The sequence below is a fragment of the Pelecanus crispus genome, chromosome 1 (genome assembly GCF_030463565.1).
Source record: "Pelecanus crispus isolate bPelCri1 chromosome 1, bPelCri1.pri, whole genome shotgun sequence".
Classification (NCBI taxonomy): Eukaryota; Metazoa; Chordata; class Aves; order Pelecaniformes; family Pelecanidae; genus Pelecanus; species Pelecanus crispus.
In genome coordinates, this window is record NC_134643.1 from 177,631,525 (window position 1) to 177,643,635 (window position 12,111).

The 12,111-nt window shown below is 48.9% G+C and overlaps 1 protein-coding gene across 1 annotated transcript; it reads left to right on the forward strand.

The window, feature by feature from the left end:
- The first annotated feature begins 8,431 nt into the window (after nucleotides 1–8,431).
- Nucleotides 8,432–9,376, forward strand: SPRY2 (sprouty RTK signaling antagonist 2). The gene has a single exon (XM_009478220.2). The coding sequence runs from the start codon at nucleotides 8,435–8,437 to the stop codon at nucleotides 9,374–9,376; it is 942 nt and encodes a 313-aa protein (XP_009476495.1). The 5' UTR covers nucleotides 8,432–8,434.
- The last annotated feature ends 2,735 nt before the right edge of the window (nucleotides 9,377–12,111 follow it).

Here is a 12,111-nt window from a genome sequence, read left to right on the forward strand (position 1 = left end):
GTTCCCAGTAGCACACCGAATGTGTTGCCTTCCTTCTTTTTCCCTTCTTAAGGAATTCTGGGATTTCCTTCAGGTAACCTACAGTGAAAATCACAAAAGTAAAACTAATGGTACTGAGTCAGGGACCTACTTTTCTTCATTAAAAATGTCCAACGGTTCACAGTACGGTGACTTTGACCTCTCTGTTTCTCTCTATGATATATCTAAGTGTCCTTGTCTGCCCTGAGAATCTCAGTGAAACATCAGTAGGCAAAAAGCTTCACAGCTAATCACAAACTAGTTTAAAAAAAATCCTATAATTCTCTTACGTACATTACCTTTTTCAAAGTCACAAACATGAAAGACAATCAATTAAAGGTTTAAGTTTCTAAGGAAATACTGGGCATTAGAAGCAGTGTGCAGCCAAACAGTCCTTTCAGAATCAATATCCTTATATCACTGCATTAAGTCATGAGATAATGCACAAAATGTTCTGAAAGTCAGCAAAATTTACTGCACTTCCATTCCCTTGTGAGAAGCAGTTCCTTATGAATGAACTTCCCTTTATTTTGCAAAAAGGAGAAAGTACAACTTGTTTTCAGGTCCTGGGTCTGAAAACTAAACCAAGTAAAACCTGGGACAATTTGAGGATGTTGTAGAAAAGTTTCAACTATTTCAGAAGAGTCTCTCTCATGTCATAGACCACACTCTGCCCAGCCCTTCGCCTGAAGTCACTGGAATTGCTACTAATCTAATCTATCATGAACACATACATATATATGTGTATATAAACATATATACACATATATATGTATGTGTTCATGATAGATGTGTATATAAACATATATATGTATGTATATGTGTGTGTACACACATATATACACAACAGCTACGTTCCTCTGCTGAGAATGAACTAAAGACCTTCATCTCCAAAAAGCAAGATCTGCTTGGGTTAAAAGCATTAAAAAGAAAAAAAAAAAAAAAAAAATCATGCAGTGGTTAGAGCAAACCACTAGGGGAAACATAGTCACATGCATTAAGCCACTGTCCCTGACAGAAAGGTGAAATGTGAGTGATAGATGCAATCCTGCGACAGCTGGTTCCAAGGAATCATCCAATTAAACAAACACCTGAGAACTGAGCTTTGAGATTCCAACCCGACAGCAAACAAACAAACAAGCACTTATTTTTGCCTATTTGTGCATTATCTATTGATCACCTTTGTGCAAGTTAAGTTTGGGTACAAATCTTTGCAGGTTTGGTGCTTTTCTTTCAAACTCGGCAGTAGTAGGACGCTGTATGCTTGGGGTTTTTCTGTTGTGGCGGGTTTTTTTTCTTTGCTATAAGACATTGACACTTCACCATTTTGCACGCATGACTGGCTGTGCGGATAAAAATAGCTTCACTGTTTTCATATCTGTCTTTGGGACTACTCGCTGTATTAAGTGTATACACCTGTACTTGAGAACTGGTATATAAATTGCCGATCGGACTACTGACCAACAGATTTAAAAATGGTGTTACGAACTTTACAGTTTAAACACTCTTCATATACTCAGTATAAACACTGATAAATAATCTAGTAGACCTTTCCCATGTGTGTAGGCTTGCACAAAGAGTTCTTCACCTATTTTTGACTTTGCTCTGTGGGAGGAAGTGATTTTTCTCTTTCCGCAGCGAAGCGAAGACCGTGTCTTCTCTCTCGCAGGTATTTCAACCTATGCTCGTCCCTCACAGCCGAACGCCGTGGCTTTCCTCGCTGACACAGCGCCCGCAGCCCACACACGGGGCACACCTCCGAGGATGCCCCGGTCTGTCCCCAGCGCATCCACCGGCGCGCCCCGCAGCGCGACGCCACGCCGCTGGGTGCCCCCTCCCGTGGGGAAAACCCGGGGGAAGGCCCGTGGGGGCTTCCTCACCCCCTTCCCCTGCCCGCCGCGGGCGCTGCCCGCCGCCGGGGGGGTGGCCGCAGGGTGGCCGTGGCCCCCTCTGGCGGGGGAGAGCGGCCCCGCCGCCGCCCCCGTGCACCGGCACCTGGGGCGAAACCCGGCCCCGCGGCTCCAGCGGCGGGGCTGCCCCCGCGGCTCCAGCGGCGGGGCTGCCCCCGCCCCGACGGGCATTTTGCTCCGTCTGCGGCTCCTGCGGGGGCGGGGGGGCGGAGGGGGGGTGCAGGACGGGCGCCTGGGCCCCGAGCCCCGTCCCCGCCGAGGCGGCAGCAATTTTGTGCAGGGTAGGGGCTGGCGAAGCCCGCGTGAAAGGAAAGAAGAAGGTAGACCCGTATAGCTCAGGCTATACCGTCAAGCAACGAGGGAAAATAATTTGCAGGTTCAGAACCTTACTGTGGCAGAATGGGTATTTGCGCGTAAAACTACGAAAAGCTGAAGGCCGGCCGTGTAAGACACGGCCCTTTTAATTTCCCCGTTTTTATTGAGAATGACCACCTCCTTCACAAAGCGGCGACTAGCAGGTGTAGAAGAGGAAGTGCCCGCAAAATTGCCTCAAGTAGTAAAAAGGGCAAAAAGGGCCGGTGGGGTTTTTGCGCAGGGGACCGGTCATGTAAATAATGCAATGCATTACTGCCTTACCCATCGTGTGTATTTTAAGCAGTGGCACATGCGACACGGCTATATTCGTGCTCGGTGCATGCCTACGCGGATGCGCTGCTTTGCGCGCTTACAAGCTCTCCGTCGGCGCGAGATGCGCGGGCCCAGCCGCAGCGGCCCCGTCGGTGATTTCGGCTCGTACAAAAGGGACCGAGCAGTGGCCGTGGCAGGAAACGCCCAGAAGACAAACAGTCACGTTTGTGAGCCGCTCGCAGACCGTGTCCCCCCACACGAATGGGAATTAATTAAAAACAAAGTTTTGTTTTTTTTTTTTTTTTTTTTTTTTTTTTTTGGCCTCTCCAAACAAAACCCACCCCTCCGCGCAGGCGGGGAGACCCCGCGGCTGCCCGGGACGCCGCAGCTGCCCGAGGCGCGGAAAGCACCGCGCCCCTCCGCGCTGTCAGCGGCCTCTCCCGCCGCTCCGCGGGCCCCGCTCCGCGCCCCGCGGGCCCCGGGGCCGCCCCCCGCCCCGCCGGATCGCGTTATTCCGCGGGACAATGCCCCACGCACTCACCCTCCCTCCTCCCTGCGCGGCCAGGGACCGACTGCTGGGGGGGGGGGGGGGGGGGGCAGAAAGTGTAAACTTTTATTCCACTCGCTTAAAAAAACGCGGGGGGAGGGAAGCACCTGGAAATGGGTCTCCCGAAAGCCCGCAGCGGCGGCGAGAGCGTGCCTTCCCCCCCCCCCCCCGCCTAGGGAGAAGCGAGCTCCCCTCGGCTCCCCTGCAAACCTATCGCCGCCTGCCTCTGCATAAACACACGAGCACAAAAGCAACGCCAAGCGTCGTGTGACCGCGCACGGAGGAGCCTCCTGTGAAAACAGGCTGCGGCGAGGCCCCGGCGGCGGGGCTGCGGGGCTCCCCGCGAAGCGCAGCGCAGCGCAGCGCAGCCCCGGGCAGGGCAGGGGCAGCGGCAGCGGCAGGGCCCGGGGCCGGGGCCGGGGCCGGGGCCGTGCGGGCGCAGCAGCAGCGGCGGCGGCGGCGCTGCCCTTTTGAATGCCTCCCGCAGCTCGGAGCGCTGGCAGGGCGCTGGGAGCGCCAGTGAATGTAGCCCCGCAGAGCCAATGAGCTGGGACCGGATGCGATATATCCTCTGGGACAACAACTGCTCTGTTCCTCCTCAGATCCACATGACGCCATTTACTGCTGCTTTTGCAGAGAGATCACCCTACCTCCTCCGGAAAGAAAAAGAGAGAGAGAGAGAGAGGGAGAGAGCGAGCGAGCAGAAAAACGCCGAGCCCCTACAGCTCAGATCTCAAATCTTCCTCCTCCTCCTCCTCCACCTCCTCCAAACACACAACAACAACCACCACCACAAATCCGCTGCGCTCCCAAAACACCACCTCCCCCCCCCGCGATTGCAAACCACAGAGCTGCCTGCAACACACACACGCTCGCAGAGGGAGCGAGAAAGCTAGAGGGAGAGAGGGGAGAGGAGCTTGCAGCAAGCAGCTTCTCAGCAGACCGGCTACATTGCACAAGCTGCTTTTTTGGAGGAGCTCAGTGGAAGAAAGCTTTGGGATTTTATTTTAGATCCACTTTATTTTGTTTTCTTTGGCTTTCCCCTTCCTCTTGATCATTTGCAACAGCAACAAAAAAAAAAAGTGACTTGGTATTGGCGATTCGGCCTCCTGTTCATTGAGGAAAAAAGAGGAAAGTGTCTGTGAGAGAGACTGAGTGATTTCTTTTTAGGAGCAAAGAAAACTCACCCCGATCCGGAGAGGTGTTTTTGTTGTTATTATAGTATATACGCGCACACACGTATTTATAATCGATCTGGGGAGAGGGACCTAACTTTGCTCTGGACTTTTTTTACATGGTGATCATTCTTACTCTAATTTGCAAGTTGGACTAAAGCAGAGTTTGGAAAAGAATTTTTTTTTGCTTTAGGGCTGGATTTATTTGCAAACCGCAGGAAGAAGAAAATACAAGAGAGAGAGGGGTTTGGTGCAGCGCCGCGATCACGGTGAGAGCCTTTTCCTTCTTTGCAAAACAAGCTTTGCAGTACCCCCCCCCCGCCCCCCCCCCCCGGTTGCTCCAAGAAAACTCGTGGAAATGTTTGAGGCCGATCCCTTTTCCATTCGTACAGGTTCTCCCTCTCCCCCCCTTCCCCTCTCCTTCCTTTCCCAGAGAGGAGCCGGAGGTGGGATTTCGGAGCGGTTTCTCTCGGGGAGGGGGGGGGGGGGGGGGGGAGCTCTGCTGGGGTTTGCGGGCTGCGCCGCGTTTGCGCCCCGCCGGGGTGCCGCGGGGGGCGGAGGGCTGCGCGGGCGCGGAGGCATGCCTGGGGGGGCTGCAAGGGGGAAGGGGGGGGGGCACACGACTGCGGCGTGTTCTCCCTGCTGCCGGGAGCCGGGCACGGGCGGTCCTTGCGTGCTCCTGCCTCGCCGGGCACGCGTGGGTTTCCGCCAAGCCCCCGGGGGAGGTGAAGGGAGGGCGCTGCGGGGTTGGCGAGCGCCGGGGCTGTGTGTACCCCCGTCTTGGAGGAGAGCGAGCAACCCGCCTTTCAGCGCGTGATTTACGCCCGTCTGTGGTGGCGTCGGGAGATCCGTGCAATTCGGAAGTGAGTGCACGTCTGGTATAAATATATATGTGTGTGCGCGTATACACATGTATTGCTCGTGTGATGAATTTAATTCGATCCATAAGACGGGGAAAGTTCTTCCCCAGGTTCTTCTATGCAGAGCATATGTGTGGAGGGGAAGGAAAGCCTTAATTTTTGCTTTTACTTCCCCCCCCCCCCCCGTTTGGTGGGTTTACTTTGTAACAGCCCCCCTCCCCCCCCCCAAAAAAAAGCTGCTGGTGTTTCCAGCAAGCTATTTGTGTGTCAGTTTGCCCCACCCCGATGGTAAAGTCCGTTTTGCCCTAATCCATAGTCTGATCACACACTCGGCCCTTAATGGGGGTTTCAAAGCACTTTGAAAGAAGAGGAGGTGGTTGGTGTGTGTGCGGTGGGGATGGGGGTGGGGGTGCCTTGCACAGGCTCCGGACACAAAACAGAAATTCACGGGCAGGGGACTTCTCCCCCTCAGGCTCGCCTTCTTCCAGCCAGCGAGACACGGGGTTTTTCCACAGCACGCAAGAAGCCCCTTGCGTTTTAAACTTCCCCAAATGTGCCGAACGCGAAACCCGGCCCCCTTGCTCGCCCTTTTGCCAATCCCAGCTAAGAAAAGTTAGCAATCATGGCACTTGAGCTCTGCGAGAGTGGACTTTGGCTTTTGGAAGTGGGGAACCGTGTTATCACACACATGCACACACAAAAAGGCAAATGCTGCTTCTCGGCTCTTGGTGGATGGGAAGTGCTAGATCGGGGGGGGGGGGGGGGGGGGGGTGGAGGAGGGGGACGACGACGTGCCTTCCCGTAAGAATTTTCAGGCAACTGTGTGTTTGCAAATAAATGCGCTGGAGGTTTGCATCTTGTCCCGTTAGCGGATCTATCAAGGGGAGAAAAAAAAGAGGATCGCCCGGCTCGGACCGATGTCCCGCTGAAAATGCCTTCGGGGTCCCTCGGGGCGGGGGCGGAGGGGGGCGGACTGAAGTTGAGGCAATTTGCAGAATATGCGTAAAATGAGAGGAGCTGTTCCAGCGGCTGGCTTTGTGAAGCTGAATGGGTGCTCATGGCAAGGCGAGAGGGGGTAATCCGCCTTTTGCCCGACTGTCCCGGAGGTGTTGTCTCAAAGCGTCTGCAGGGCGCCGTGCATTACCCGCGAGGGGAAGGCTGCTTCAGCATCTCTCGGGGGAGGGCAGGGGGGCAGAGTTAAAAGGAAACATGGGTTTGACTTTCCTGATAAGGCGGCTGCCGCAGCCCCCTCCCACCTCCCGGCGCGGAGGATGTCTCCTGGTTATCCCCAGGTTGTCTGCACTTGCGGGGCTGCCGGCGGCTCCTGCGGGCGAGGGGCGGCCGCCTCCCACCTGCTGCGCGCCCGCTCCGCGCCGGGATGGAGCCTGCCGGGGGCAGCGGGGCAGAGCGCCGAGGCTTCTCCTCCAGCTCCCTCCTCGGCGGTGTCGGCTTCAGCGCCTGCAGGTCCGGCTCAGCTTTGCTTTTGCGCCGGGTTGTCATTGCTGGAGAGGCAGGGTTCGATCCGGAGTGTCCGCTCGGCTGGCTGAGTCCGGGCGCGGGGGGCAGACGGGGCTGCTAGTTTCTCTCAGGGATGGGGAAAGCATTCTATTTTCTCTTCTTTTTCACCTCCAGACAGTTTCAGACGAGGAAGTGTCTACTTAGGCTGTCGGTTGACACTTTTGGGAAGGGCAAAGGTTTTAATTTGAAGAAAACATAAGCAATGTGTCATGATAACTTTGCAAGACTTTTTTCTTGGGGGGGGGGGGGGGGGGCACGACGACATCGTGACATACACTCTGTGACCAAAACCAGGATTTGGCAATATTTAAAATAGATGGTCACTCTTAAAACTCAGATTTTTTTTTTTTTTTTTAAGAAAAAGCACTTGAGGGGAGGAAGCCAGGAGTTAAAAGGTTAAACGTTTTCCACTGCTCTTAGAGAAAGGACGCTGTCTTGAGATATTCATTGTTAAACTGTTTGGCTATATTTTATTATACTGCCGTATAGTATTATTGTTGGTAACTGATGTGTACAGAGTAACACTATGGTGCTCTTTCTAGGTATAATTGAAGACATTGTGTGGTCCTTGTAAGAAGCTTGGTTCCTGCTTGGGTTTTAATTGTAAAATACTGTTCTGGATTTTTGTATAGGTAATTGGATTTTGGAACCGCTTTAAGATATGATAAAGGCAAAACAAATATTAACTAATTTAGAGGGCAGTACTTGAAACTTTTGCATATCTGAGTGTGAAAGTTAGTTATTTACAAGTTCTCATCTTCTAAGTCTTTCACTGGGTTTCCATTTAAATTCTTAAGTCTGCGTTTCTGCTTTGTAGTTAATGATCCTTCAAAGTCATATTTGCAATCAAGTAGACTTCTTGGATGCTGGCATTGTTTGATTATATTATGCATGCCTCTGTCCCACAAGCCACTCTTGGTAATATTTACAGTTTGAAACACAGTCTATGGAATTTTTTACACGTTTTAAAAAAATAAAACTGTGGTAGCGTTGCTTTTGTAGTATTGAGCCTTAAAATAACAATTGCAGTGGTGTACACAAGTATGACACACACTAAAATACTGGAGAGAGATATTTTTACTTGTGCTGTTGAAGTTTTTGGTAGCACTAACTCATTTAATGTCTAACCTCAAACATTTTATTGCTATTTAGTGTTTTTCTTGGGACCATTGGTATTAAACTAAAATTTCCTATTTACATCATGTAAAGTTTAATGTGTAAAGAGACTAGCCTACCAAAATATTATCCAGTTTTAAACAAAATTGGAGAATTATATGTCTGTCATCAGCAGGTCACATTACACTTGCTAAATACTTGCAGGCTTTTTTTTTTTTTTTTTAATATAAGTTTTTCAGTAGCCTGATGTGAAAAGAAGAGCCGCTTCAAGCGGCTGAAATGTAATCACTTTAAAGGCCATGGTCTAACCAGAAGATGGCCTGGGAAGCCTTAGTTAGCAGGCGCAATACCTAGACTTTCTAGAGCCACAAGTTAAGATGCGTGGACCTAGAACGGAATCCCTTTAAGCTCTCCGCAGGAGTAGGCAGGACAGGCCAAGGGAAGTGCATTCAGCTGGACGATGCCCGCGCTCCGCCCCAGATGTGACCGCTTTTTTAGTGGCTGATGCATTACTTGGTTGTGCGCGGTGCTGTGGGATCCTGCAGGCTTGAAAGGCTGCTGGAGAGAGCATGAGATGTGTTGCAATAGTGAATCCTCTTTTTGTTGCTCCAGGATTTCAGATGTGTTCTAAGCCTGCCGGGGTGAGCACGCTTCCGGGCACTGATGGAGACGAGAGCTCAGCACGGCAGCGGGTCGCAGGCCTTGCTACAGGCTCGGCGTGACAGTGGGAGACCGCATGGGGAGCCCGACCTGCGGGATGTCCTGACACAGCAGGTTCACGTCTTGTCGCTGGACCAGATCAGAGCCATCCGAAACACGAATGAGTACACGGAGGGACCTACGGTGGCTCCGCGGCCGGGGGTCAAGTCTGCTCCTCGGCTAGCAACCCAACCCAAAAATGAAAGGCCCCATGGCTTGCCCGAGCATCGTCATTTTAGCCGGATTCAGCACACACAAACGCACGCCTCGCCTCGGGCGCCTCTGTCCCGATCCATCAGCACGGTCAGCACAGGTTCGCGGAGCAGCACAAGGACAAGTACGAGCAGTAATTCGTCCGAACAAAGACTTCTAGGATCGTCTTCAGGGCCAGTTGCTGACGGGATAGTCCGAATGCAGCCCAAGTCTGAGCTCAAGTCAAGTGAGCTGAAGCCGCTGAGCAAAGAAGACTTGGGAGCGCACAGCTACAGGTGTGAGGACTGTGGCAAGTGTAAGTGTAAGGAGTGCACTTATCCGAGGACCCTCCCGTCATGTTGGATCTGTGACAAGCAGTGTCTTTGCTCGGCCCAGAACGTGGTCGATTACGGGACTTGCGTTTGCTGCGTGAAGGGCCTCTTCTATCACTGCTCTAACGATGACGAGGACAACTGTGCCGACAACCCCTGCTCCTGCAGTCAGTCACATTGCTGCACTAGGTGGTCCGCCATGGGTGTGATGTCCCTCTTTCTGCCTTGCTTGTGGTGTTACCTACCAGCCAAGGGTTGCCTTAAGTTGTGCCAGGGCTGTTACGACCGGGTAAATCGGCCTGGGTGCCGCTGTAAACACTCCAATACCGTCTGCTGCAAAGTTCCCAGCGTCCCCCCCAGGAACTTTGAAAAGCCAACATAGCATCACTAGTCAGAAATACTAAAGTAACAAGGATTATTTTAACGTACATATGCAACCAACTAAGCAGCTATGGTCTTGGCACTGTAGTAGAAGGGTTGGGGATATACTTTGCTGTTTGCAGTGAAATGCTTTTTTCTGTGTGTGCCATCTTAACAGATACGCTTGTTAGAATCCAGCTAGTGGGATACAGAGGAAAAAAAAAAAAAAAAGGGATGCAGTACATTGTGACCCACATATTGCATAAGCTAAAGCAACACAGACACTCCTAGGCAACTCTATTGTTTGTGAATAGTACTTGCAAAATTTGTAAATTAGCAAATGACTCCTTTTTTTCATTGTTTTCTGCCAGAGATAATGTGCTATATTTTTGTATATACAATAATATTTTCAACTGTGAAAAAGAAGTGGTGTCAGAAGACATGGCACAGTCACAAAATATTATACTAATATGTTGTACATTCGGAAGAATGTGAATCAATCATTATGTTTTTAGATTGTATTTTGTCTTACGGAAACCTTCTATTGCAAGACTCTGATTTCCCTTTGGACTTCATGTATATTGTACAGTTACAGTAAAATTCAGCCTTTATTTTCTAATTTTTTCAACATATTGTTTAGTGTAAAGAATATTTATTTGAAGTTTTATTATTTTATAAAAAGAAATATTTATTTTAAGAGGCATCTTACAAATGTCACCCCTTTTTATGAGGACGTCATAGTTGCTGCAAATAAGGGGTGAACGATGCATATGTTCACTATAAAATAGAAAATATATTAACGTTTGAAATTAAACTGGGCTACTTGTCATTTTTTCCCGCCATTTATTGTTCTGAGTTGGGAAAACTGGTACTTCTAATTGCAAACTTCACAGTGATATAGTCACAGTGAGTCTAACACAAAAACAAAAAAGAGAATTTTTAAGTGTATTTTTTTGTTGTTGTTTACTACTTCACCTGAAAATAATGCAGGATTTTTGCTTCCTTCCTTTGTACAAATGTCCCATATACTATTCCTACAACGGAAAAGGAAAATGAACATAGGAAAATGGCATTAATTCATTCCAGACTGGGACTAATAGGCATTGAAAGCTTGACCTATTCTATAAGTGATGAGCTTTTGTGCTTCAAATAGGAAATAAGTAATCATTCACAAAAAATGTTAGGCTTGCACAGCTTTACTCAGAGAGAGAGAGAAAAAAAAAAGAAAATGAATACAGTCAGTGCAAAAAGCTTGCAGGATTATTAGTTAAAAGTAGAAGAATATGCCACAGGGAATGATAGATCTGAATGCAGTCCAGCCTTATGTCAAACATTTGACTCACTTGTAAGAAGAAAGTTGCTTGATTTGTCATTTGTGGCAGTTACCTTCCACTGAGGTCAAAATCCTTTCGCTGCCAAGTTTCCCACCGGAAGCCTAGAGAATGATTTACCTTTCTTTATTAACAAACTATCATTTCCTGTTCTGAGCATGTCTCTCCAAGTTTAGAGGTCTTAATGCTGAATTTTATTTATACATTTTTAAGCTGGCATTTAAGAAATAGTTGTATTTTTAAGCTGACGCTTAGAAAAATCTCACAGCCTTTTCTGAACCCCGTCCAACAAAAACAAGTTATAACTAATAAATTAAGAACTCACTAAAAGTTGAAAACCAGAGCATTGAGTAAATGTTACATCTTTTTGCCCCGTGATTTTCATCTGTGATCTGGTGTTTGGGCTACTTTACGTAGGTCTGTAGTACTCAAAAATCCTACACTGTGCGTTTGTGTGTATTGGTTATCAACCATCAAGTGAAATTAAAAAGCACAAGTCCTGACTAGTTTGCAAAACAAAAATAGCTGATACATGGGCCTTTTTTTTCCGCCCCCCTCCTTACTTCTGGTGAAAAATGTAAGCTGGTTTTCTTTCCTCTCTGCACCAGCTGGCTGGATGCTTTGGTATACGAAGACGAGCAGTATATATTTAGCCTTCTGAGCGGAATTTGCCAGGAAGAAGGTGGCTTATGTTACATGAGTAATTTGGCCATATTTAAAGCGCATCAGTATATTGTGACCAAGTGTTGGGGCATGTACTTGGCTGCTGATAAACAGATTTCTATTATTTTGTTTTTAGAAATTTTGTTCTCGAAGGGGTTGGTAACCATCATGTGTTTCCATTCACTGAATATAATTCTTGAATTAGATTAGGTGCTTATGCCTAAACTGTTCTGGGTTAGTCTTGCTGATTGAAAACAAACATGGGCATAATCAAATAGTCCATTTATTGGGGGGATCTTTGACTTTTAGGCTATATTTTGGAAACCCCAAACCCCACTGCTTTCAGTAGACAGTAAATCCAGTCATCACTGTATTGATGAACTGGACAATACTGAAGGTGAGCCCTGTCTTTTGAGTGATTTATGTTTCAGTCAAGGAAGATATCTGTAAGGAAAGCTGAAGGTGAAACTGGAAAACTGCAGTATGGCTGAGCAGCGTAGCAGTCAAGGAGGGTGCACCTCTTAAATCCCACTAGATCAAGTCCAATACCAAAACTGTGGATTTGTTTTGGTTTGCATTATAGCAAACGCTTTGACTACCTAGATAGGTTCTGAGGGAAAAGGAAAGCTGTCGTCTTGATGACAGTGAAATTTGAAGCTGGTCTTAACATTAAATACTGGTTGTCACCTTCCACTTGGTTCTTAATGAGGATAAATAGTGGACACCCCTTCCCGCCGCCCCCCCCCCCCCCCGCCAGGTAAGC

Excerpts from the sequence above, each read along its gene's own strand:
- SPRY2 (XM_009478220.2), top strand. The coding sequence starts at position 8,435 with ATGGAGACGAGAGCTCAGCACGGCAGCGGGTCGCAGGCCTTGCTACAG.